Genomic DNA, 27,291 nt, shown 5'->3' with positions numbered 1-27,291 from the left:
AGGTTAGCTTATGTTATTTACAATATGTACATTTATGTTAGGTTAGCTTATGTTATTTACAATATGTACATTTATGTTAGGTTAGCTTGTACTCAGAGTTAGTGAGGAGTTTAAGGGGTGGATTGATTAATAAGCTAGGTAGGGAGAGTGCAGTTGCATTTCCTGTTAGAGGAAAGGTAGGAATGTAGCTGAGTTTTAAAGTTTTCGAACATACTTTTTAATTTTCCCTGCTTTTGTAGAACATCCATGATTTTGCCTCATATTGTTGTCCTGGCCTTATAAAAGGTTTGATTATTTTGGTAAATCATTGAAGATTATAAACAACAAATAATACTATTACCAGACATTACAATGTAAACGTCTTATTGTTCTGAAAAAGTATTCTGATACAAAATCTGTGGTTCTATTTTAACTTAAGTGAATTAGAGTAGTATTTAAAAAATAAATGTCCCTGATTTGGGGCACTGAACTCCCCTCCCCCTATTATTTTAGGCATTGTTGAGAAGTCTTGAGGAAAGAAGTTGAAAGGTAAGTAATTGTGCCACTTGCCAGAGAACGCAGGCTCCTAGGTCTACTTAAGAACATTCCAGATTATGATAAAGTCCTGAAGATGGAAGACAGGTAAATTCTACACAACTTTTGAGATACTCACATGTGCCTTATTTATATGGCACAGTAATTAGTGCAGTGCAATCCTCTCTTAGGGACTGAATAGATAACAAAAAAGTACTCAGTGATGTCACGGAGTTTCTAAGCAACAGATTACTAAGATATTTAGTTGGGTGTGACAGTGGAAGAAAAAAACAAATGTAATCAGGCCATATCTATCCACTGCTTCCTTTAAGAAATTGAGAGGAAAGAAGACATTAGACATGCAATGACTGGGTATGGGAATGGATTAAAATACAGGAGTCATTATTTTTTATTTATGGAAAGTTTCCTTATGTAAAATTATCTCATTGTTTAGAAAGCAACATAACAAATGATTCATGAGTATTAACTAAGGCAGCATACATGTAAGCAAAAGAATGTGATGCTTTTATTGTTCTTTCAAGTGTTACTTTTGCTAGAATTTAAACAATGTGGCCCTTTACTGATAAATACCCAAGACTGCTCTTCTCCATTGTATACATGATCAAAGCAAGTTAAGTGTGAAAACAAAGGCCAATTGCACTATTGTCTTGTGACTCATAGCTGGGCTGATATCAACAATTTCTAATGAAGTGCATGTGGGTTCTGTTCAGGTACAGGTCACAGTTAATTTGTATCTCTAAGGCCAAAAACAGAGAAAGTCTTGGGAGGGAGAAAAAGTATTACACTAATACTCAAGAGATTAACAGTAGCATTTGTCTAGCTAAAAATATGCACACAAGATGAGGCCAAATGGAAAGCTAAGTCAAAAAGGGAATTAATAAAAAGTTAGATCATTTTCTTTTTTATTATCCGGGAGAATTACAAATCAAGATGGTAGAAAACTGACCATCAGTCATATTAGGCATGTTACATGATGACCAGTATAATAATAGTCACATATTCACACACAAGGCAACATTGCAACAAAACGCATGTTCAAAGCAAGATGCTCAAAGCTTGCAGATGTTTGCAGAATGAATGTGCGTGCATTCAGAATACGAATAACAAACTGCACAATCATAAGTTAGCTAACAACATCTTACAAGAGACTCTTAACTCAGCTCTTTGAGGTTGCTCTCGCTGATGTTGAGTTCCACGATTGATATCTCTCATAGGAAATGTCTACTGATGCACTTTTAAGTGCACAACAGCAGAGATTTAATTTTCTTATGAGCTTTGATTTTCTCTGTAAGTGTATGAGCATAGGGTTGGCATATATAACTTTGGAAAGATAAGGGTGCAAGAAAGCTGTCCCCCTTCAGAAAATACTGTTTGTTATTTTTTTCCACTGGATTGTTTCCACTTGGTTAAAACCAATTACAGGAATCCTCAGATTTGATGGGACATAGATAAAAAATTGTGGACCACAGTGCTGGCACACAAGGCAGAATATTTTCATTTCTAGCAAACGTGGTACATCAAGCAAATGTGTGGTAAAGGAGGGCACATGGTCTACATTTGCAGACTTACACCAACTACGGGACAGCATGGTACTGACTCCTGATCTGGCATTGTCTACAATGGTGGACACACTACTACTACGCAAACAGATGTGTGACATGCCATACCCATTTCAAATGTGAACAAATGACTATACATGACCATCCTGGCAGATCTACATGGTCCATGAGGAGAAATGACTGTACAATTTTACCATGACAGATCCTCCAGCAAGTACTGCTGCTGTCGTGTGCCACTCAGACCAATGACTCTCCTCAATAGATACATGTGTATGGCTGTAATGTATATATTTTTTTATTTTTTATTTATTTTATTTTACATTTGTTGACCAGGCTGGTCCAACTGGATATTGAGTCCATTTTCAGTGGAGGCCCGGGGAGAAAAGCACTAAAAATACTTTAATTTATAAACAGAATTACAGAGAGTAACATTTTAGTTAATGAGCATTTAAAATATCAAGTTCTGTCAGGTGCAAAAGTTAGGACATTAACATACTAACAGTCAATTTACTTGTGGACTAAAAATAGTAGGCATTTAAGGTGTAAGTACTAGAACTAGATGGAAATGTTAGTCAGGGTTTATGCAGGGGTAGAGCTAGTGGGTTCTAAGGAAAGTTTTGAGCTGGGTTTTAAAGCAGTGAGGAGAGGAGATGGAAGAGAGATTGTTAGGAAGAGAGTTCCAGGATTTTCCAGTAGTGTTAGAGAACAAGGAGTTACCTGCCAAGTTGTTGGCTTTACAAGTTGCTATGAGGTGTTTGTTAGAGGAACGTAGGCTTTTGAGGTTGCAATAAGGAGTTATAAGGGAAGTGAGTATAGGGGTATTAGTGGGCTTATACAGAATTTTTTGGGCTAAGGAGAGTTGATGAAACAAGATCAGATTTTGCAATTCTAGCCATCCTAATTCCTTTAAGTTTTTGCAATGGTGAGTTCTGAAAGTAGAACCAGAGGCAAATCTGGCGATACTATTATAGGCAGTAGACAGTTTCTTGAGGTTAGATTTGGAGAGGCTAGTATAAACAGGTGAGGCATAAAGGAGGGTTGAAACCAGATGGGAGTGGGCAATGAAGGTTCTGACCAGTGGAGTAGGGAATGGTTTGATTCTATAAAGTGAGCCTAGTTTTCTGTTGACTTGTTTTATATTGTTATTTATGTGAAAAATCAAAGGATAGGTTGTTATCTATTTCAACTCCCAGGAGACTAGTGGAGGGGTCTGGAGATATACTGGTGCCATTATTAGAGAGGACTGAGAAGTTAAGAGGAGGGGACTTGTGGGTGGGGGAGAAGAGTAACAATTTGTTTTGTTTTTTTTTTTTTTAGTGTTTAAGATTAGACATCATTTAAGGAACCAAGTTTCTGTGGTTAGAAAAGTCTGCTGGCTGACAGAGTGAGTTCAGAGGCTGATGAGGCAGAACATATCAGAGTAGAATCATCAGCTTATTGTATACAGGTAGCTAAGGGAATACTAGTTTGCAGATCATTAATAAAAATAGAAAACAGAAGGGGGCCAAGAATACAGCCTTGGGGAACTCCTAGGGAAATGGGGAGATGGTTGGATAAGTTATTATGTCAGAGTACTGCCTGTTGTCTATTTTGAAGGTAGGAGTGGTACCAATTTATGGCACTAGAGTCTAAGGCTAATGTTTTCAGTAAATTTATTAGAATCTGGTGATTGACCATATCAAAGGCTTTGGATAGGTCAATGAAGAGAGCAGAGGTGAGGATATTATCGTTCCAATTTTTGTTGATGCAGTCAGTGAAGGAAAGGAAGGCAGAAGTGGTGCTATGGAAGGGTCTGAAACCATGCTGACAGTTGGATAAGAGGTTGTTATCTAACAGGTGTTTAAGAAGCTGTTTTTGGATAAATTTTTCCATTATTTTAGCAAGGGGGAGAGAAGGGCTATGGGTCGGTATTTAGAAAGCTCTGTTGAGTCACCACGTTTATGTAGGAGAATGATATGTGAGATTTTCCAGATTGAGGGAATGCAGCCTTCAGTAATGGTTCTGTTAATTAGAATGGAAATAAGACAGGCCAGTGGTTTGGCAGCAATTTGTAGATATTGGGGGGGTGGAAGGTCAGCAGATGGGGAGGAGGGTTTAAGTTTGTGGAGAAGAGAGCAGATGAGGGATGTGGTTACAGGTTGAAGTTGTAATTGGGGAATAGAAGTGGGAGGGAAGGTGGGCTGAGAAGCTATATCAGGAGATAGCTGTTTAGATAGTGACTGGACAGATTCAGTGAAGAATGTATTAAAGGCATCAGCTGTTTGTTTTGGGTTGTTATGGAAAGAGTTTAAGGGGTGTGGGGTTGTCGGATTGGCCAGGTTTTAAGAGTCTATTAATCCCTGCCCAAAACTTTTGTGGGTTTAGCTGGTTAGTTTGTTGTAGGTGGCAGTAGTAATTTCTTTTGCCTAGAAGTACAGCTTTTTTTGTAATGTTTCTTATTTGTCTAAATTTAAGATGGTCGCTGGGATCTTTGTTGGTATGGTATTTGGTCCAAAGCTTATTTTTCATAATTATTTTATGCCGTGTGTCTTTTGAGAGCCAATGGGGCTTGTTTTGAGTGAATTTTAACAGATCGTAAAGGGGCATGAGAGTCTAGTATAGATAGGAATTTTGAGTTAAAGTATGCAACAGCGTCATCTAGTGGCATAAGTTTAAGAGGAGACCAATTTGTAGTTTGTAGTTCAGCAAGGAAGGATTCAGGGTTAAAGTTTGTATTTGTTCTGATTTGTGTATATTAAGTAAGGTGAGGGGTAGGGCTTTTATGTCTTATTAAATAGGTGAGGGCATGGTCACTGAAGTCATCAGGTAGAGTTCCTACTATGTAATTTTGGTCGTGACTGTTAATCAGAATCCAATCCAATATGCTTTCTTTATTGTTAGATTTGTTTGTTCGGGTTGGGGTGTTAATGGTTTGTGAGAAGCCATTGAGATTTAGGAGGGAGGGTGAGACTCCTGAGGAGCAGGTTTTCCAGTCTATATTGACATCACCAAGTAGTATGGTTTCTTGTGGGTATGTAATAGAGAGCCAATTAAGAATTTCTTCTAGTGTGTTAATATTATTTTCAGGAAGAAGGTAGGTGGAAATAATATTAATGGATTTGTGGGTATTAAGGTGTAGTTTAGTGATAAGGATTTCAGCGTTGCTAACAGAGGGAGGTTTTTCATGGATAACAGTAATTAGCATGCCTGTTTTATATAGAATTGCTATACCACAGCCTCTTTTGGATTTACGGTCTAGTCTTAAAATGTTGTAACCTGGGGGAGTAATTTCACTGTCTTGGATTGTTGGTTTTAGCCAAGTTTCAGTTACGCAAAGTATGTCAAATGAGTGGATATCAAGCAGGGCATGGGGCTGGGCAATTTTATTATTAATACTGCAGATATTTAGGTGAGCTATAGAGAGAGAGTTTGGGGGGTTGGATGGAAAGGTAGAGCAGGAGGGTGGAGAGAGTAGGGGATTTATAGTAGGAGTATTGTTTGGGCCAGGGTTGGGATGAATGTCACCTGCTATGAATGAGAGAAGTAGTCTAATTTTGGTGTCAGAGGGTTTGGAGTAGAAGTAAGATGTTTTTTTTATCTAGGTGGTTATTGTAGATAATATGGAACTTTCTATGAAATCTTGGTAGAAGGTAGCTAGGAGAAGAGATGTAGTTTGAGAATGGCTGGAATGTGATTTGGGAAGGTTGGCTAGTGTATTGGGTGACAGAGTGTGTGTCTTTTAGGCTAAGTTGTCCATATGATGTTAGAAGGTAAGATAGTATAAGAAAAGGAAGAGGTGATGAAAGGAGTATATGATTTACATTATTAGAGCTTAGTAGTGGAGGCATGGTGATAGGGATGTGTATGAAGGTAGTTAAAAGGATAGAAAAGAAATTGTGGGAAGGAAGAGAGGGAGTGGATGAAGAAAAGAGAAAAAGAGTATGTGTTTTAGAAGACTAGAATAGGTTATGGATAGGAAGGAGGGTGAGGTACTGTGTGATAGGTGAGCCAAGAAGGGGGAGTGGCCATAGAAGTATAAGGGTAGGACCCCTGGGGGTGGGTGAGAATTGGGGGTAGGGAGGGGAGTGGAGTGAGCCCGCAGGGCGAATGGAGCGGGTTAGAGCAGGTAAAGGGTGAGAATCAAGAGACAATCAGTAAGCTACAGAGTTTAGTGGAGCTCTTGGACAGTTGCAGGTGAATGGGTAGTGATTCTACAAGAATCTGTTTACAGCAGAATAGAGGTGAGGGGAAAGGGAGATAGGGTGATAAGGGGTATGTACAAGATCAGTTATATATTGGACAGGGATAGTAGGAAAAGAGACATCAATATTAAGCAGTAGTGAGGGGTTGGAGACTAGAGAGGGAAAGATAAGACAAGCAAATAAAGGCGCCACCTAGTGGACAAAGTTACAAATTTGAGTTGGCAGGGAAGGTACAAAGGTAAGAAATGGATAAGGTAGTGTTTAGTAACAACGGAGTGGAGGGGTTTATATATAGGGGAGAGCAGGGCCTGGCTGCTGGAAGCCTAGCTTGGGAGAGGGCCTTTTGTACACAAACCAGAACAGGTGATAAAGCAGTTCATTACACTGAGGATTGTAAATACACGTACTTCCTTGAGCCCTTTTGTAAGAGGGACTTGGAGAAGTTAGACAGGATTATCTCCAAAGAGCAGCTCAGATAGCTGGGTTTAATAGCAGGGGGTCCATTTTGACCAGGCAGGTAGGTTCATGGTCATAAATGAAGGAGGGAGGTCGATAGCTATGTGGGGTGGAGAGAGAAAAAAAATACAATTTAGTAAGAGTCCAGTTGGGTGTCAGTGTAGAGCTTAATACAGTTAGGTAAGAGCATAGAGTAAGCCAAGTATGAATTGCACTAAGAACAAGCACTTACACAAGGTTATATACTACCTCATAAAATTACTGTAGCTAAGGCTAAACAAGGATGCAGGTTCTGGTTAAATGTTGGTAACATAAGCCAGGTAGAAACAAAAACAATTATACATGCAGAAACAGGTAGGGAACCTTGCAAATCCTTACAATACATTGCAATTATCAGTACAAAACATTCTCAATGTGCAGTTCAAATGAATGCCAGGCAGGAGTATCTAGACTACTGCAGTTGATAACAGATATTAGTGAAATACAAGAGAGGCAAGCAATTAACATTGAGATATGAGCCAGACACAATGACAAGTAACAGCTATCACAGTACATTCCCAAGGTGCATTTCTAAGTAATGCTAGGCAGGAGTTAACTATTAAAAGCAGATATATAGGACATAGCAGTCAATACAATTGAAGCAACCATAAGCAAATATATATGTGCCTGATGCAGCCACAGGACACAATTGTCACATCAACAAATTACTTTCCAATGCCAAAAGGAAGACAACTAATTGAGTAACCCTGGGCATTGGGCGCTAGCCATAGAGCGCTCTTCAGTATGTCCGACATAGGAATAAACTATTCTATTTATTAGTAGCAGGGTACTGATTGACAAAAAGAAACAAAAAAACTATTTGGCCATAGCCAGTAACAATTAGAGCAGAGGCTCTCTGGCCTGTCTGTGCTCAGAGAAAAAAAAAATAATAATAACCTCCTCAAATATGTGTTAGAGAAAGCGCTTCAGCAAACTGTGATATCTGAGCTCGGAGACTGCCTTCCTCCTAAACAGCGTTGAGTGTAAGCGCTTAGGAGTACAATGCAGTGTTTATATTTGTGTGTCCTATACTTCTTATTTACCCATTAATGTATTTTCTATACTCGGAGACCAGAGTCCTCGAGTACGCACTAAGTGTAAGCACTTAGGCTATCTGCATCTTCAATATTCTCTGACTTATTTCCTTCAACATGCGCTACATGTACGCATAGTAAAGGATTAAGGGTAGTAACCAAAAAACAGAAGCTTGTCTGTATTAGGAAGGGCAACTCAGGAAGAATATATATATATATATATATATATATATATATATATATATATATATATGTAGGTTCATAGGTGTGTACTAGGCTAATGGCCCTGGAGCCTTTACAGGCCCAGCCCATAGGATTACCCTGGCATCATGCCACCCAACCGTAGTTCCTAGTGCCTCTGTTAATAGAGCCACTGGAGTGATCCCCGGGGTGAATTTTTTATTTCCCATCCACTCATCAAGATTTTTCTTGAATAGGGCCAGTGAAGTGCTCTGCTTGACATGTATGGAAAGTCTATTCCATAGAATGGACAGTCTCTGGCTTATGAACCTGTCCCTGCAGCATGTTCTGTTGATTGTGGTAATGAGGTTGAGATCTCTGGAGCATCTGGTGTGGAGGGATTGGGATTTCTTTAGATGTAGCATTTCTAACAGAGCTGGGTCAGACATGGCTTTGTAAGTCAAGCAGATGTTGCCTCTAAGTATGAGACAGAGAATAGTTGGAGTTTTTTGAGTCTGTCCACATAGGACAAGTGTTTAAGGCCTAGGATTCTCTTTGTGAGGTACTTTTGTGGCATCTCCAGTTGTTGCAGGTGTCTAGTGAGGTACATGCCAAATGGGGCATTGTAGTCGATGATTGGCCTAATGAGAGAAGAGTAGAGGGAGACAATGACCGCTTTCTTCCTGGATGCAAAACCCTTAGTAATGAGATGTGCCACATAGAAGGACTTTCTGAACACAGTGGCAACGTGGTGGTCAAAAGAGAGGTTGCTGTTAACCTGTGTTCCCAGATCTCATATAACACCTTCTGTGTTCACTGGACTACCATCAATGTGGTAATTCAAGGGTATCGGGTTTTTCCCAAGGGGGGTGATGACACATTTTTTGGCATTGAGCTTAAGGCCATGATTCTGACACCAGGCGTTGATGTCATTGAGGCCTTTCTGTAGGATGTCTATTTATATATGTCTGTATATATATATATATATATATATATATATATATATATATATATACATACATATATATATATATATACATACATACATACATATATATAAAAATATGCATGTGTGTGTGTGTGTGTGTGTGTGTGTGTGTGTGTGTGTGTGTGTGTGTGTGTGTGTGTGTGTGTGTGTGTGTGTGTGTGTGTGTGTGTGTGTGTGTGTGTGTGTAATGAGTGTATGTCAGATGTTCAAAAGTATCCATTATATCATGTCCATGTTAGGAAAATAAAAAGTAGCTTTAAGAAAATAGAAGGTTGTATGAATGTATAACCACAAAACTGACACATAAGTGTATACACAAAGGCAGCCAATGTATAACCACAAAACTGACACGTAAGTGTTAACACAAAGACAGCCAATGTATAACCACAAAACTGACACGTAAGTGTAAACACAAAGACAGCCAATGTATAACCACAAAACTGACATGTAAGTGTATATACAAAGACAGCCAATGTATAACCACAAAACTGACATGTAAGTGTATACACAAAGACAGCCAATGTATAACCACAAAACTGACACATAAGTGTATACACAAAGACAGCCAATGTATAACCACAAAACTGACACGTAAGTTTATATACAGACAGCCAGTGTATAACCTCAAAACTGACACATAAGTGTCAAGTACAAAGACAGCCAACGTATAACCATAAAACTGACACGTGTGTATACACGTGTCAGTTTTGTGGTTATACAAAACTGACACGTGTGTATACACAAAGACAGCCAATGTATAACCACAAAACTGACTTGTAAGTGTATGTACAAAGACAGCAAATGTATAGCCACAAAACTGACACATAAGTGTATACACAAAGCCAATTTATGACCACAAAACTGACACGTAAGTGTATTAAGTAGATACACAAAGACAGCCAATGTATAACCGCAAAACTGACACGTAAGGGTATACACAAAAGACAGCCAATGTATAACCACAAAGACAGCCAATGTATAACCGCAAAACTGACACGTAAGGGTATACACAAAAGACAGCCAATGTATAACCACAAAACTGACACATAACTGTATGCCCAAAGACAGCCAAGTAGTAAAAGAGTAAAACATTGTAAAATAAATTGACTCAAAACACTGAACACCTATCATACCACTAAAATCAAGTCACGAAGATTCAAAAGGCAAGCCCTTATGCAGCTCAACAGACCCTGCTAATTATATATACCAACTCAGAGATCTCATTATAGCGGAGAAAAGGGCAAGCTCCACTCTGCACTGTTATGTGATCTACCACTGAAAAAGCTGGTACATTTTGTTCAGCTGATTTTGAAAATCAGTATCAGGCAATGTTAAGTTAGCAGGCCCACCTAGATTGCCAGTAAAAGTGTTCTGCCTTAAAGTGTAGCATCTGCCAAGGATCCATGGATGCAATGGAGACAAGCAGCATGTTCAACAGATAAATCAGAAATATATGTGAGGTTTTCTGGAGTCATTTACAAGACAGAAAAGGAACCAGCGTCTGCTGATAATGCAGGCAGTCTTATCTCTTTTTGTTTGTTTGTTTGTTTTTTTAGTTTCCCATTATGCCTACTTCTGTCTTTAACAAGGAATCTGTCAGATGCAAATTTGGAGACAATTAGGGAATGGTCTTAAAGGAGTCTTTGTGAAGTATGATGCTCTTCTATCCTCACAGTTTGTCTGCAACCTAATTTTCATAATATACAACATGCAGAGTTTTTAATGCAAAAAACAGTGCTAAGAGTGTTTTCTGAATGCATAAACATCAAAGCTTCAATTTGGTAAGTGGTATGATTTTATTAAATGCTTACAAATCGAATGGTAAGGTGTGGAAGTCTGTAAACCAAGTAATATCATTTGTTATAAAGGAGGCTTATTAGCTCTCCTAGGTGTTATTTGTTTCCTTCACTTACCTTCCCAGCTGATCATCAGCTGTGTAGTTTTGCTCTACTTTCAGCTTAGTGTTTCCAGTAACACTCCTTGTGGCTGGGACTGCCGCAACACTTGGCAGCTTGGGAAATAGAAAAGAAACTGCATAGCAACACTGTATTATCACATACGCTGTCATTCGGATACACGTGACCCATCAACAGCACTTTAATCAAGTGCTGTCCAATCGACAAAGAAAAAGTGAAACGAGTTTTGATGAACCTCGAAGGTAAGTATTTTTGCAGGGGAGCAAGCACCCCAATGTGCTTAAATATTCTTACTCTTAAGTTTCACAACGATGAAGAAAAAAGAAAATTTCTCTATCAGTGAAACTCATTTTGTTTTTTTCCTATTGATTAGACAGCACTAAATTAAAGTGCTATTGATGGATCGACAGGATTGCCTGTCATTGTGTTCCACAGATTTTTATTACACACGAACATGGTGGGACTGCTTAATGTCACGTGCATCACACCACAAAACATCAATTAGCCCCCCTCCCCATATCAAATTCAATGGCTATCTGCCCTGCAATTGCTGCACCATCCCCTATCACTGGTAGACTAATATACCGGAGGCAAAAAAACATACCCCCCCCAAATGGGTAAGCCAATGATTGGCACTCCTTCCCACCCCTACCCACTCAGCTCCTCCAGTGTTTGAATCCGAGTCCTAGGTGTTTTTTGTTATGTGCAAATGGTCTTTCTTCTCATGAATTTGTACTTGGTTCTTATACAAATGATACAGCTAACAGTTATTGAATTCCGTGGTCCTTACTGAACTTAAAGCATGTGTTTCTTAAAAAGCATCCCAATTGTAAACAGGACAGCATGAAGGACATGATTGATTCCCTCACTAGATTCATATTAATAGCTTTTTCATCATGTTACTCACAGTTTCTTACACAAGTTGACTAGGAAATGCAGATTGCTATTATTAGCATAATTGGGGTTGTGGGTTGGTATAATGGTTAAGGTGTTTGCCTCACAGACGCAAGGTAGAAGGTTTGATTCTCACCTTTGGCAGAGAAATTGGCTAGGCTTAAAACAGCTGCCAGGGGCAGCTATTCTAATAATGAAATATCATTTTATTTAACATTTGTTGACTGGGAATGTCTGACTAGGTTCCACAGAGCCTGTTTTCAGCGGAGGCCCAGGGAGAAATGCTCCAGATGCATGTCTTTGGAAACCCACGCGAACACAGGGAGAACATGCAAACTCCACACAGAAGGCACCCCAGCTGAGAATTGAACCTGAGAACCTCTTGCTGTGAGGTGACAACGTTAACCGCTGCACCACTGTGCCGCCCCAACTGAATATGAACTGAATATGAATATGAATATAACTGAAAATGGACTACTTCCTACTCTGTAATGCCCTTCCCAGTTCCTATAATTTAATTTCTATTAAAGACCCCCCAGAGTTAATTCATAATCACACACATATGAAAGGTTTACTGCATGGAAATTTTAAACAGTCACTTACATGCTGTTGGTAATAAAAAACATAAAGTCAGAGGTGCATTACTGTTTGCAATGTTGTGATTTGCATTACAGTAAGGGTATGGAATAACAACTTGAATTTCCAGACTAAAACTTTATGTGTGGTATTTTTAAAGTAATTTAGAGTGCACATACTATAGTAATAGTGACAACCAATGATGTTAATCTTATGCCAAAGCAAGTAATTCACTTATTTCAGATGATGTTATACCCACAAGGACCCTACAATTAAAAACTGCTTATCACAAGTATAATAACTGTGAAATCTGTAAGGTTAAGTGGAATAAGACATGTGGGACAAATTATATTAATCACTTAGATGGCTCTCAGTATGTACAGTTTCTACAGATACTGCGCTGATGTGTGCTCTCGACCTGGGTTAATACAAATCAGCATCATATTTCATTCAGATGTGTTAGGGTCCTGCGCTAACCAGAAGCAGATGAACAGGCGTACTAGGTAAAGCTGCCTACAGCAGCAATACGTAGAGAGATTTCTAATGCAACTGTTATGGCTTTCACCCCTGACAAGCAAAATAAGATGATTCATGCTTCTTGTGTAAGGCCTCTGTTGTCTCTGTCAAAAGATGGGAAAGATACATTATATTAAAAACAAAAGATTTTTTTAATTCAAGGCTGGCATTCAGTCTGCAACAAAAAACAAAGTAAGTGTGGAGAAAAAATGGAAAGGGGAATTTTCGAACTGTCATTTTCCGATGCCAGGATCTGATTGGCTGACAGCCACATGAAAACCCACAGGGCCTGCCCATCTGTATTGGAATAACAGAGCTGGTTTTTAGAAGACATCAAGTGGTCTGTGGTTTTTCATATTTCATATGTTGTAAGAATATGAAGGAATGACAGGAAAACTGTGGCAGTGGTGGGCTATACTAGGTGAACAAACTAAAAATAAAACCACAAACCATCATGAATAACGTAACAAAATTCAGAAGTCTGCCAGTACAATTGAATAAAAATGCTACCTTTCACAGAGAAGTGCTTATTGGAGTATTAACTTTCTTTTAAATGTTATGAACTTCCAAAATCAAATAATGCACTGATTTCATTAATTTACCCATACAGCATATCTGTGCTACATATTCCTTTTCTTCATCAACTGTTTCTGAACCCCATGCAAACATAAAAACAAACACAATTTAAGGGTTACAGCATACTGAATATAACAATTCCCCAGTCCAAATGTAGCCATAAACAAGTAGCCTATCTGTTCCCCTGAATTCATGGTGTCCACAAATAACATTCCTTCTTCTTGTGTTCTACCTTCCATCCATATTTTTATCATACAGCCAAGCTATATTTATTGTTTAGGCCGGTATTTATAATCATTTGCACAAATGCGATAGGGATATCCATGATGTTTACAAATGAGTGTTGCAAAGGTGAGATTCATGGAGGCTATTTAAGCTAATGAGAGTGGCCTTAAAAATAAAGAGATGCAAATGAGAAGTGTTGTAAAGTGCAATATGCTAATAAGGTGGTTGTTCTGCTCCATTTTTGCCCACCTTATATTTCACCATAATTCACTCCACCTTTATTGAACACAGCAGCTTCTGACATGCCAGTACACATTTAAGCACAGCCATTTATTTTATGAATGTTTTACTAATTTTACTACTTGACTGTCATTGTTTATACATGTCAATTCTGTTATTATACACTCATTGAACCATTTATTTTCTTGCATCCACTTTTTATTTTCCAAACGTGTATATGATGTAAATTGATCAGCCAGCTCACTCTTCATAACAAGTTACTAAATAAATAAAAAAAACTAACTGAAAATAAAGCCAACAAGGATACATGCTGTACTGTTATCTGTGACATATAAGTTAGAGAACAAAATGGAAACACATAAAATAGTAACTGGCGCATGCTTCCTAATCACTTTTCTGCCTTGCTGGGGTTAGTAATGGTTGTGGAAAAAGTGTGAGTTATCTGTTTGAGGGGGGAACTACAGCAGCCAGGTCAAGTCATGCTGCCAAAAGGGATAGTAGAAATGAATTCTGAGAAGGACTTTTTTGTACTGTCTCTCAAAAAAATTACAATGGCTGTTGGGTTGGGTATTTTATAGGTTCATAGGTTCATATCAAGTTACTAAGCTAATGAACCTAGGGCCTTTACAAGCCTAGCCATGTTATGCCTGTGTTCCCTAACTGACATTGGTTAGATGGTCATTATTCATAGAGCAAGACTATGATAAGCACCGAATACCCTTGTCCATGAGGGACATAAATGCCATCCCCAGGGTGAGTTTATGGTCTCCCATCCAATTGTCTAGGTGGCACTTGAATGAGGTCATTGAATTGCTCTGCTTCACATCAATATGGAGTTTATTCCAGAGGAACAGCAATCTCTGGGAGGTATATCTGTCTCTCTAGTATGTTCTGTTAATGTCACAGGCTAGGCTGAGATCCCTGGAGTTAGTGACTCTTGTCCCATTTGATTTTCAGATGTGTATTTCCATTAGGGCAGGGTCACAGACTGCTCTGTAGGCCAGGCACAAGTTGCCTCTAAGCAGCCTGTAGGATACAGAGTACAGTGACAGGACTTTAAGTCTTTCCATTCAAGTCATATCTTGGAGGCCCTAAATTTTCTTGATGAGAAACCTCTGTGGTCACTCCAACTGCTACATGTGTCAGTGAGGTACCTCCAGAAGGGAGCATTGTACTCTATTAGTGGTCTGATGAGGGTCTAGTACAGAGGAGTTAAACATCCTTAGTCTTGGAAATGATTTCCTTAGTTATGAGATGAGCAACATTGAAGGCTTTCCTTACCACTGTGGACACATGGTAATCAAAGTTTAGATCACTGTCAACCTGTGTTCCCAAATCCTCAAGTGGATGCTGTCACTATTTTAATTTGCAGGGACATCCTCTTTGCCAAAGGGGATAATAATGCACTTTTTTGCATGTAGTTTTAGTCCATGCCTTTGGCACCAATCATTTGTCTGTGTTAGCCCTTCTGTAATATGTTAACATCAACTTGAGCTCTATGATTGTGCCCAGTTTGCAATCATCAGTGCACTTGGTAAGCCACAGGCCATCTACTTTTACCTGGACTTCCAAGAAATAGATTCCAAACAGTACAAGGCCCAGCACAGACCCTTGTGGTATGCCACTGGTAACTGGTCTACTGATAGAGGTGGAATCCCCAACTTTGACAGTATACATTCTATCTGTGAGCCAGTTGGCTACCCATCTATTAATGTATGGGTACTCCCCAGCCCAGCTGGAAGAGTTTCTCAATGATACCCGAGTGGGGGACTGTGTCAAAAGCCTTGGCTAAGTCAAGATAGGCAGTATGTACTGTTTTGCCCTCATCTAGGGCTTTGGTGACATTCTCGAAGAAGTCCACCAGGTTCAATAAGAATGATCTACCCTTAACGAAGCCAAACTGGATTGTGTCAAGAGTTTGAAGGCTGCCAATATTGGTCCATGATGTCTCTTTACCTGGCCTTGCAGATAAGGCTGGTTAGACTTATGGGTCTATAGTTACCAGGGTTTGTTGATGGCCCACCTTTGATCAGGGGGATTACTGTTGCTGTTCTCCACTCTGCTGTGACAAACGCAGTGCTCAGACTGAGGTTAAGGCAGCCTGGAATGTTATCTGGTCCCATAGAGGCCATGTTTTTGGCCTTGGAATGTGCGGATATCACCTGCTGTTTGAGACACTAAGTAGAGGACTGGTGTCAGGTAAGTTTTTGAGTATGGTTGGTGGGGAGAGGTGGGTGAAGTTTGCACCAAATCTGTCAGCTAGCAGGTCAGCAAATTCCTCAGGTTCAGTGTGAGAGGTACCATCCACTATAAGTTCAGCACACAGTTGGGCGTTCCCTTTTAGAATTTGGACATAGCTAAAGAATGCCTTAGGATTATCCTTACCTAGGGATGGTAATTTAGCTTCATGACTAGCTTTAGAAATTTTACAAGATATCTTATTTGCTTGCTCAAGCTGTGGAGGGTAGTCTACTTCTGCTGAATAACTTCCATCTTGTTCTCAGACATCAATTTTTCCTTTTTATTATATAACCTATTTGTACTTGAGGTCCACCAGGGTGGCCTGTTTCTTTGGGGACCTAGTTTTGATCCGGTCCACCAAGTCTATACAGTTGTTTATGTGGTTATACAGGGCACTTGTGTACTCCTCTGTTTAGCTGTCATTGTTGGCTGTGTTAGCAGGGGGTTGAAACTTTTTATATCATTACCTAGTAGGTCATATTTTGCTTTGGAGAAATTTTTCAGTTTTTTGCTCCTGTGGGCGTGTCAGGTCTGATCTTACTTCAAATGAGACAGATTTATGATCTGACCTTACCAGGGAGGGCAACATACAGGGGGTAGAGCAGTGACCCCCCCCATGTTGGTGAATATTAAGTCTAAGACATTTGAGCCCCTTGTAGTGGTGCAAACTAGCTGTTCCAGGGCATTTGTATTGACAAATCGCATTAACTTCAGGGCAAGCATGTTTGTGCTCATGTATGCCACCCAGTTGATGGAAGGATAGTTGAAATCTCCCACGATCAAACTGTTTGGCTGTATTAGTGAGTGACTCTACTAAGTCCAGGTAGGTGATGTGCTTCTCTTGGTTCATGGTGCGGACTTGCAGCTAGCAATGATGTGGTAGGGTGTTTTACCCATAGTTAGTTGGACCTGGAGTCGCTCAAGAGAGTCATACTGTTTAACCAGTCTTGAGATGTTTTTGGCTTTAAGGAGGATGGATACACCTCTACCTTTGGTTCTTTTGCACTCATATTGGGGTCCGAACTTGTGGAAGGCATTGTAGCCTTGAATAGCCGGGGTGCTTTCTGTGGCTTTGAACCAAGTGTCAGTGACTGTACAGATGTCAGCATCTTTCAAGGTGAGGAGTGCTTCCAGGGAGTGCAGTTTCCTGTTTAGGCTCCTAGCATTAAGCAACATAACCTTGAGTTTGTCTTGAGTGGATTTTTTTACATCAAAAATGTTGTTGTTTTGACATAGCCTAAAAAAGGCACTATGGGAGGGGCAATTGCCTTTGCCAGTATCCAAAAGTCTAGAGGAGACAGGTGAAGACCATCTCTGGCTAAGCAGCGAGGTCTGTCAACCGTGTCTTCCCAGGTTGACAGATACTGGATACCCTTGGACTGACACCATAAGCTAAACCAATTGTTGAATTCAATCATTTTTTTCTCTATATTGTGGCATCATCCTGGGTGAAGGTAGAATGCTGCTTAGGGCTAGGAACATACCTGCCAGGGACACATAATCTGAGAGTTCAGTCATGTCTCTCTTCATATAGGTCAAGCAGGTACATCTCAAGTCATTCACCCCAACATGTACTATGACAGAGTCATAATGGTAATTGTTCTTGAGTGACTTGAGTGCGTGCTTGATTCGATGGATCTTGGCAGCTGACAGGCAGCTGACCGTGACCTTTTCCTTGTCCAGCCTGGTGAGGGGACATCTGTGTGTCTCACTATGGAGTCATCTATGACCAGGACATTTGGTTTTGAGCTGTTTTGCCTTATGGGCTTATTTGGTGAGTTTTTACTGCAATTACTGCAGGGAGTGGGCTAGTATGACCAAATTTTGCTATCTGAAAACTATGGCAATGCTTTTCAGTGCACAACTGTGTGGAAGCTTGGGATGGTTCACTAGCAGATTTCTAGGAGAAAATTGCCTTTCAAGGCATTTGTGTCTATACATGTCACCGCTAAATCTTGTTGTATGGTGCACAGTTATCTGCAAATGTGAGGCTTAAATACAAATGAAAGTAAACATGTTTAAGCTAAACTAGCAATGGGAAAGCACACAGTGAGCATTCCTCCAGTAATCTTCAACTCAGATTGAGGCTCAGACTACACAAGGGTGCAGGAAGGGCCCTCCTAATGTAAGATGGCTGGAATAGTGTTCATTTGTAACAATACAGTCTAGAATCAGCAGATCTGAATCTAGTCTATGCTACGTACTAGTCACTTAAGGCAACAAAACAGCCTTTTTAAAGTGCAGAAAAATACGGTAAAAATCAGCAAAAATGATGAAATACAGTCAACAAAGTGCAAAGAAGACTCAAAAATACTTATTTTTTAATTTTATCAGTGAATACTTTGGATTTAAGCAGAATCTCTCCAGACCTCTGGCAAACGTCACTGAACATTGAGCAGGTCCGGTTAAAAGAGCTGTCATTCACAGCATTCGCATGTGATACTGTATGAACTGCAAAGTGTATTTACCACTCAAATTGTTGATGGGTTAATTCAGAGGACTTTCATTCATTTGCTGAAGTACACAAACTCTTAGAAGCCACTGTAAACTAAAACATAATTAACACTTAGATTTACCAACAAAATTTATTACATTGAGGGAAATGTGCATTTTATTTCACTTTATTTAACAGTTTTTACAGTAACAAAACTTAACACATCTTAGTGTACTTCCTAATATGCATGTGAACACTGAAATAATCTAACTGCATCAGTAATGCAGGTATCAGATACTGATAAGACATACAGGTGTATGCATGCGCGTGCTTGTGTGTTCATGCTGTCTGTGTTTATTCATGCATATGCACATGTAAGTATTTAAATGTTCATGTGTGTGTGTGTGTGTGTGTGTGTGTGTGTGTGTGTGTGTGTGTGTGTGTGTGTGTGTGTGTGTGTGTGTGCGTGTGTGCGTGTGTGAGTGTGTGCATGTGTGCGTGTGTGTGTGTGTATTTGTGAGATGGGTGGGGTGGAGTGAGAATAAGGCATCTGCTTAAGATTTAGGAGTTCCTTACCAGTAGGAAGAATTCTACAGATCTGCACAATTTCTGTTAGAAATATTAATGCTGACATTTCTGCACTGTATTACAATTATCATGTGGTAGAAAAACAGTGATACTCATAGTCATGAAATTTAGCACTGCAAATCACAGTATATGCTGCTGCAACAACAGACACCAGAGGTCTCCATTAAACGATGTGCATTGATAGAGTAAGTGGCCTACATAGGGTCTTCCAGGTGACTGAAATATTTTATAGTGGGTACAGGTGCACAATCACACATAGGGTAGAGGGGTGCACATTTTCTGCTCTCCCATAGGTTCTCAGTTAATCTGCTAATTTCACTCTCTCTGGTATGAACAGTATTACCACTAGAAGAAATGTCACATGAGTACCCTACAAATGAAGTGATTCAGTAAGCAGCTTTTTGTAAGGTTTCTTTTCTGGGTAAGATAAGTTTCTTTTCACAGTAGGAAGACAGTACATGTCTGCTACATTGGTCTCTGTAAATATGCCCTTTATTTTAATCTGGGCGTGTCTTTCAATAGCAGCAGCAGCAGCATCGTCATCATCACTATAACTTCATGGCAGTTTCTGTAGAAATATCAATAGCTGGCTATTTCTATTCTTGCAAAAGACTGAGCTAATTGCCTTTAGCTGATACAGACTTTACCCCGCTGAGGCTCTGTGGAGGAAGCAAATTTTGTAGCAGCTCCTAATAAAAAGTGCTTTTTAATTCTTACAAAATTCCTGTGCAGCTGTGTGAAAAGATGGTATGGTTTGTCAGCTCTTAAATGTCCCCTGCCCAGATTAAGTGTATCCCTCTTCTGTCCTTCATTTCTGCAGTCCCAAATGCTCCACTTCTCATCAATGTTGAAAGGCAAGGCAAATGAAAAACTGATAGACACAACCACATACATGTTAATTCAAAAGTGCCACCAAGGGCACGACTACCAACACCAATAACAATGAATTTCATGATGTGTCATGAATATAAGACCAAAGAAGCGAGATTTAAAGATTTAAGCAATGAAGCTTCATAGACTGTTGGTTACTAATGGATATTTAGGATTTTCCATATGACAAAGAATTTCAGCAAACCCAATGTCTGCACCTACAAAAAGAGTATTTCCATGAAAGCAGAACAAAAAGAGCCTTTGGTGCACAGGTAAGATCCAAGTATGGGTGGCCTGAAAGGGGGGTGAGTGTATCAAGGCTTTCACTTGCTTGCCTCTCCCAATAGGAGAGACAAGTTCATATTTAGAGGGTGTATCCAGCCGATGTTTCATGTGAACTGTACATTTGCAAGCTGAGCAGGGCTAGTACAGTCACCTTTATGAGTAAGAACATGTGACATCCCTTTCCTATTACACTCCTTAAAAACTCACTTCTTAGTTACTTACTGGGATATACAAGCCAACAAAGATAGGAGCAAAGTCTAATTTCAAAAATGCATTATAAAACAATCTTTTTGTACCAAGACCACAGCCAGAGAGTAATAAGCAAGCAAATATGCAGTTAGTTATTAAAACTAGTAGACATGTACAGGATGAAAAAGTTATAGCCTTCCCCAGAAAATGTGAGAGTATTTTTTTTAATGAAGGCATTCTGCACATTTTATATAAATGTATGTATAAATGTGAGATTGCTACAGCTTAGTAAAAAGTATCAAGAAACATAAGCTATTTTTTTCTGTTTTCAGCAGAAATAATGTTTTTGTGGGTATCACATAATTATGTTGTGTCTTTGTGTCAGTTTAGAGAGTTGTGATTGGCCATGTGCTACATTTCTGGAACTATCCTTGCTCTGTTAGATTTCTGCATGCATTTAAAATATTTATATTAGGGAATACAAATTTAGTGAGGTTTTAGCCTGATGCAACTTACATCACTGTAAATGAATTTACGCATCATTTTAATTGAAAGAGTATTTTTATCTGGTTTACTGTAAGATATAATGGTTTCACATGACAATTCATACAGCAAGGTTGCAGCAAATAATTAGAAATTAACATTGCACAACAATTAAAATTAAGTAAATCATGGCATAGCAATCCACAACAAAAAAGTATATTTTACAGTTTGTTAGTATTTGCTGTGTTTGCTGTAATCTTTTTGAAATTTAAGTCTGTTACATTTCCCATCTCCAAAACACACTGACAAAAACAAGTGTCTTTCAAACACTAGTTTTAAATATTTTGTGATGGCATACTAAGTGGTGCTAAGCTGGTACCTGATAGGCCTGAATTGTGTCAGTAAGCCAATGTAAACTTATTTTGCATTGTTATGCAATACTGCTCGACAGATTGCACAGTATATTAGACTACGAAATAAATATTGCCTGTGGTCACCTGCCTTGATAAATATGCCTATTAGGAAAAACATGACTGGAATTATTTCTGTTCCTCAGTTACTTACAATGCCATGGTTTTACCCTTTGTGTGTCCATAGCTAAAATTCCCTACATATTTGCATTTATTTTTGTTTTATGCTTAGCATTTTATGGAGTTCATTCCGTGATAATCTATGGTTTGGAATGTTATATCTTTTTGCACAGGCCACATTCTCCCTAGGCCAAAAACATGAACAATGCAAGTTACATTATGTGTACAACACCTGAATGTTAAAAAAGAGTTTTATAAATGTAAAAAATAAAAATAAAAAAAATGAAGCGGTCCTTTTCTGATTATTATTTGTTTTTGTACTGTTAAATGTAGACTCTTCAGAGGGGTCATATTCACAGCTAGATAAAAAGTTATTACACAGTTACTGTAACTTCCTTGTAAGCATAAAACCTAGGGCCACAGCATTCTATTCTAATCTGTAGTGGGTATGAACAGGTTCCAAATGGTTCTTCCATTGGGTTACAGGACATTTCTTAAATAAGTTCTAGTCTATTTAATGAAGTTTTACATTAATCTGCTTAAATCTGCCAACTCCATAACTACTAAAGTTATATAGACACATGCTTCAAAGAGCAGTGCTAACACACAGGGCCTCTGTAGAAAAAGACCTGGAAAAACTCCAGAACATTCTACTTTCTTTTTTATTTTCTCTACTGGACCTCATGGATGAAGGATTTTTGGCCTATAAAGCTGCATTTTGACAGACTTTTCCAGATTAATATATCTTGACTTGAAAATGACGGGACCACCTTTCTGGACACAGTGAATTGTATACTTCTCCAAGTCTTGGCAACACGCAGGTATCAGCTGCCAAAAGAAGTGAGTCCATTTCCATTTTTTGCCAAAACCTTGTCATATCACATGAAGCATGCTCCTTGTATTTTCCTACACTAGAAACGTATTTTCCTGTTTGCAGCATACCATTCATAATGATCATGTATTGTTAAGCCAGTTTACTCATCTAAAAAAAATCTGAAATATTTGACTCATATTCTCAAGGGTTTGCAGGCATTTTTTTAGATCAGATTTGCCTTACTTCATAATGATACATCACTGCAAGGTTTTCTCACTTCTTTGTATGCAAGCCATTTCCAGCAAGCATGGGATCTAAACACATTCTAAATGGAATGCATTAAGTCTGTAGATGAATGCTTTGCTTCACCCATCCAACCATCCAACCCCCATTTTCACCAGATAAGTTAGCCTACTATTTGATTCTTCAGCTTGGAGGATAGCTTTTATAGATTTAGCAGGTGTGGGGTAAACACTCTACCCCTCTAGGCAACAACTTGTACGGGGCATCAAACATTTAAAAAAACATTTCCCACCCTACAGCTAAGCAATACGTATCAGTTAATTGACAGTTTGTAAACTGTCAAACTGCACTGTCTCTTTAAAAGTAGTAAAACCACCCTTTAAATATAGGAAGCTAATTGCAAGCTGTCTAAAAGCAATTGAAATTAAGATTGGTTTTCATTAACACTTGATGGGGAGAGGCACTAAATGGGTGTACTCCTGAAGAAATCTCTTGCTATAGCTCTGGTATGGTCTTTGGAGAAATGAAAAGTCCTCACTTTGAAAACTATCGCATTCCGTTTAACCACACGATAATAAGTGCCATCGACCTGACAAATTATAGCTATATCTATATCAATATCTATAGCTATAGCTCTATATATATATATATATATATATATATATATATATATAAAGATATATGTGTGTGTGTGTGTGTGTGTGTATGTGTGTGTGTGTACACTCACGCATACACACACACACACAAACACACACACACACACACACTCACTTACATGTACACAGTCTCACACACATAGACACACACAAACATATATATATATATATATATATATATATATATATATATATATATATATATATATATATAAATAAATATATTGCTCATAATGAAATATTTGCAAAAAACATAAAAAAGTTTCAGGATATGGCTATACTTAAAACTATAAAACAGCACAAAGAATCTGTCAGCTAAGGAGGATGTAACCAAAAGACCAGGTCAAACCACAAACAAGGAAATAATTCTCTCTGCTTGAGGTAAACCCAGAAATTTATCAGGAGCAAAGCTTTTAAGAAACAATCTTTCTCAGTCCTAGAATACAATAATTAAGTAGCATAAAATTTAAACAGAAATTATATGATCGCATTTCACACAGCAAGTAACTAAACCATCTTAATTAATAATTAATTATAAATCTAAAATATAAACTTAAATATCTAAAGACTTAATTTGCGAAATAATTTAATAATAATTGTATTATTTAAACCTGGGTATTTATTTGCTTGAAATAGTTTATCCATTTATATTCAGCACATTCTGTTTTTAAAGATATATCAACCTTTCTAATTTTTGATCTAATGGTAGTAATACCTCTAAGAGTGTATTTAGGGTCATCTCCACTATCAATTACATGTTTAGCCAAAACATCGGTATTAATTTGTTCTACATATATTAGAAATATGTTCAGATATACATTCTTTAAGCATTTGATTCATTTTTCCTACATAAAACAATTACATTTTTCACGACTCTAAATACACGAAATTCATAGTCTTACAAGTAACAAAACAATTAAAAGAAAAAACTCTTATTTTGTTTTTTATTTAAATTTTATGTTACTTAATGAATGTATTCTAGTACAAAGCTTCTCGAAATCTGTGCTCTTATTGAATTTCAGATTTTACCTCAAGCGGAGAGGATTTTTTTCCTTTTTTTGGGTTATACTTACAACTATGCAAGATGGCAAGATAAAGAAACTGACTCTTGAGACCTTTCTTGATAAAGAATAGGATCCCATGAACATTTAAATGAAGAAAACATTTTTAGCTCACAACAGCCATCCTTACTTCTCACTTTGGAATAATTAAAGATGTATCTAACCTGCACAGGTTCTGGAGGAAGCTGTACAACATGCTGCATACGTTCGCTATGGTGATGTCTCGATTCCTCTTCATAGATAACATCCCTGTCATGTTGTGGGAGACTTAGAAACCGACGAATAGTACACAGGTTCTCCCAGAGTGTTCGATTTTCTGGACTTGGATTCTCCTTCCAGCGGAGAAGCTCACATAACCAACCCTGTGGTAAGACATTGAAAATTACTACTAATGCTAGGTGTATTCTGCGCATAAGTCATGGCTTTAACATCTGCAACATATCATCTGTATCTGACTGGAGAAGAATGTGCTACAGCAATTTTGATAAAATACATCTCTACCTTCAAGTGTCTTAAATAACATTTGCATCATATGGCCTAGTGTACATGAGAATATACCGAGGCTCAAATTATGTTTAAAATGCACAGTGCATGGTTTGGAGTTTTTAATTTGCAAGAATTTACTTGGAAGGCCATGATGGTGCAGCATTTAGCGTTGTTGATAGACAGCTAGCAGTACTCCGGTTCCATTCTTGGCTAGACAGACTTCTGTGTGTAGTCTGCATGTCCTCCATGCGGTCAAGTGAGTTTTAAAGACATGCAGGTAGGTGCATGTTTGTGTGTGTGTGTGTGTGTGTGTGTGTGTGTGTGTGTGTGTGTGTGTGTGTGTGTGTGTGTGTGTGTGTGTGTGTGTGTGTGCCTTCTGTGAAGGTTGGGCACTGGGCTGCCGACTCGACATCGTAAAAACCCCACTGCCAATCAGTCTGCGGACTGGTGATCCGCTGTGGTGACCCGTAACAGGAGAAGACAAAAGAGTGTGCTATTTATTACCAGTTCTACTCCTGTACATTTACATTCCATTACTAAAGAAGTACTGCATAAGCATTGTGTAATTTCACTCAACAAATTCAACAGCATCTTCATTATTTTTTCTAATGACTTGAGGTTCTGAACTGCACTTCATAAACACAAACATAGTAAAATCAGTACATGTACTAACCGGAGAATAACACCTGAACAACTGTTTACAAAATGTTTTTGCCCACAACAGGCACTCATGAAGACAACATTTACTTGCAACTACACTATATGAGGTTGTCATCAACTGCAAGAAAGCATCAACAATGTCTCTACAAAAGGAGAGTTAAAGCAGTGACTTAGGAAACTACTGGACTTCCTGACAATTCATAGGTTCATAGTTTTAAGTACTAGGCCCTTGTAGGCCATTTTAAGCCTAGCCAATTTCCCTTCCAAGGGCAAGAATCAAACCCCATACCTTGTATCTTTGAGGTAAGCACCTTAGCCATTATACAAAGCCACTAATGTAATTATGAGAGAGGTAACTTAAAAAGTTTTGTAAGCACACTATATACAGTCCTTTCACAATAATGGGTTGTTGACTAGGCACAAGCATACGTTTATGGAAGGATGCTCACATTCTCAAACTTGCAACAGTTTTATCACCATGAAAGCAGAAGTGCATGAAATGGGAGAATATAATTTTCCAAAAATCAGCAAAGCCACAGTACAGTTCAATACAAAATACTGACAGAGAAATCAGTGGAAAAGAAGAAGGCTCAGATAAATGAAAACTGACCAAAAATTGGTTATTAGGGAGGAAACAAAGGATGTTGGCAAGGACTGATGTCAGAAGACTTGTACTTTAGAGTCAGACTCAGTTCTGGGCTTGGGCTGTTTTGCTAGCTATCACCAAAGGGACTCGGAATATATTTTAGTTTATCTATGGATGGCACCACAACTGGGATAATTGTAGGGCAGTGCATTTCAGAGGTGAGCTAGTAATACCGATGGAAAGAATGTAGATAAGTTGTAGTGTGAGTAAATACAAAGCATTATGTTACGATAGTTGTAAAGTACAGTACAGTAGGCAAGAGAAGGTGCTGGCAGCCAGAAATGAGGACAAAAGATGTGGGGATCATCACACTTTAAACAAATCTCCTGAAATAAACAAAATGCTAAGAGATTTGGCACTAGACATGAAATCTAATGATTCTGAAGCCATATTTCCACAGTAAAGGGCTTTGCTGAGACCAAACTTACAATATTGTGTTCAGGGAGACCATCTAATGAAACAGTAATTTTGATTTGCTTCACAGATATGCTATAATAGTGAACTCAAGCATTGTTATGTATAGCAATATTAGCAACCAATGATAAAATTATTCTGTGCAAAGAAAAATAAGCTGTCACAGCTGAACGCTTAAAGGCAACATTCATTGACTTGTAGTGCTGAAGGCAAAAACTGGTTTCCATGCTGATTAAATGAAGAAATAAAGTTTCTGAGCGATATGATACATGTGACCACCAACATATGTGCAAAGGATTTATGTTGACACTTTACTGGCAAACATGTGATATGGTATATCAAAGGGATTAGGATCTGCATATAAAATAAAATCCCCTCAAACCACATATGCATTTGAAAAACAGTTATGTGGTCCCACACGTGCCAAGCCCTTCCATGCCAGAGTAATCAGACTTTTCTCTTAAGGGTTCTGGACCATTAGGACATGTGTGGCAAATGAAAGACAGAAGAAAAGGAATAAACTTGCTATTGCAGGGGTCACGTACTAATCGTCAACAGGAAACTCAGAATAAAAACTACAAAAAAGCAGTAAAACTGTATGTACTATATCACAGGGAACAATAAAGTATAATTTTCTGTATAAAGTCACAACAACGAGAATGTTACTTAGAACCCCATAAAAGGCAGTGGCCACTTCATTAATCAGAGATACAACCTCATGATTTTCCAGAATAGTAGCAGCTTCCATGATACACAACTATTCAGAGACATTTATTC

At 38.4% G+C, this 27,291-nt stretch overlaps 1 protein-coding gene across 3 annotated transcripts in view; it reads right to left on the bottom strand.

Annotated features, from left to right (window-relative positions):
- The window catches only part of SATB2 (SATB homeobox 2), a 419,213-nt gene that overhangs the window by 45,301 nt on the left and 346,621 nt on the right, over positions 1-27,291 (bottom strand). For all 3 annotated transcript variants that reach the window (XM_044060638.1, XM_044060639.1, XM_044060640.1), the window contains one exon: positions 24,473-24,670. In XM_044060638.1, coding sequence (XP_043916573.1) covers positions 24,473-24,670 — 198 coding nt within the window. The remainder of the gene's footprint in view (positions 1-24,472; positions 24,671-27,291) is intronic.

This window comes from Protopterus annectens, chromosome 2.part0, assembly GCF_019279795.1.
Source record: "Protopterus annectens isolate FY-2018-M chromosome 2.part0, PAN1.0, whole genome shotgun sequence".
NCBI classification, from domain to species: domain Eukaryota; kingdom Metazoa; phylum Chordata; order Ceratodontiformes; family Protopteridae; genus Protopterus; species Protopterus annectens.
The sequence above is the reverse complement of the archived record's forward strand: the minus strand, read 5'-3'. Positions and strand labels throughout refer to the sequence as shown.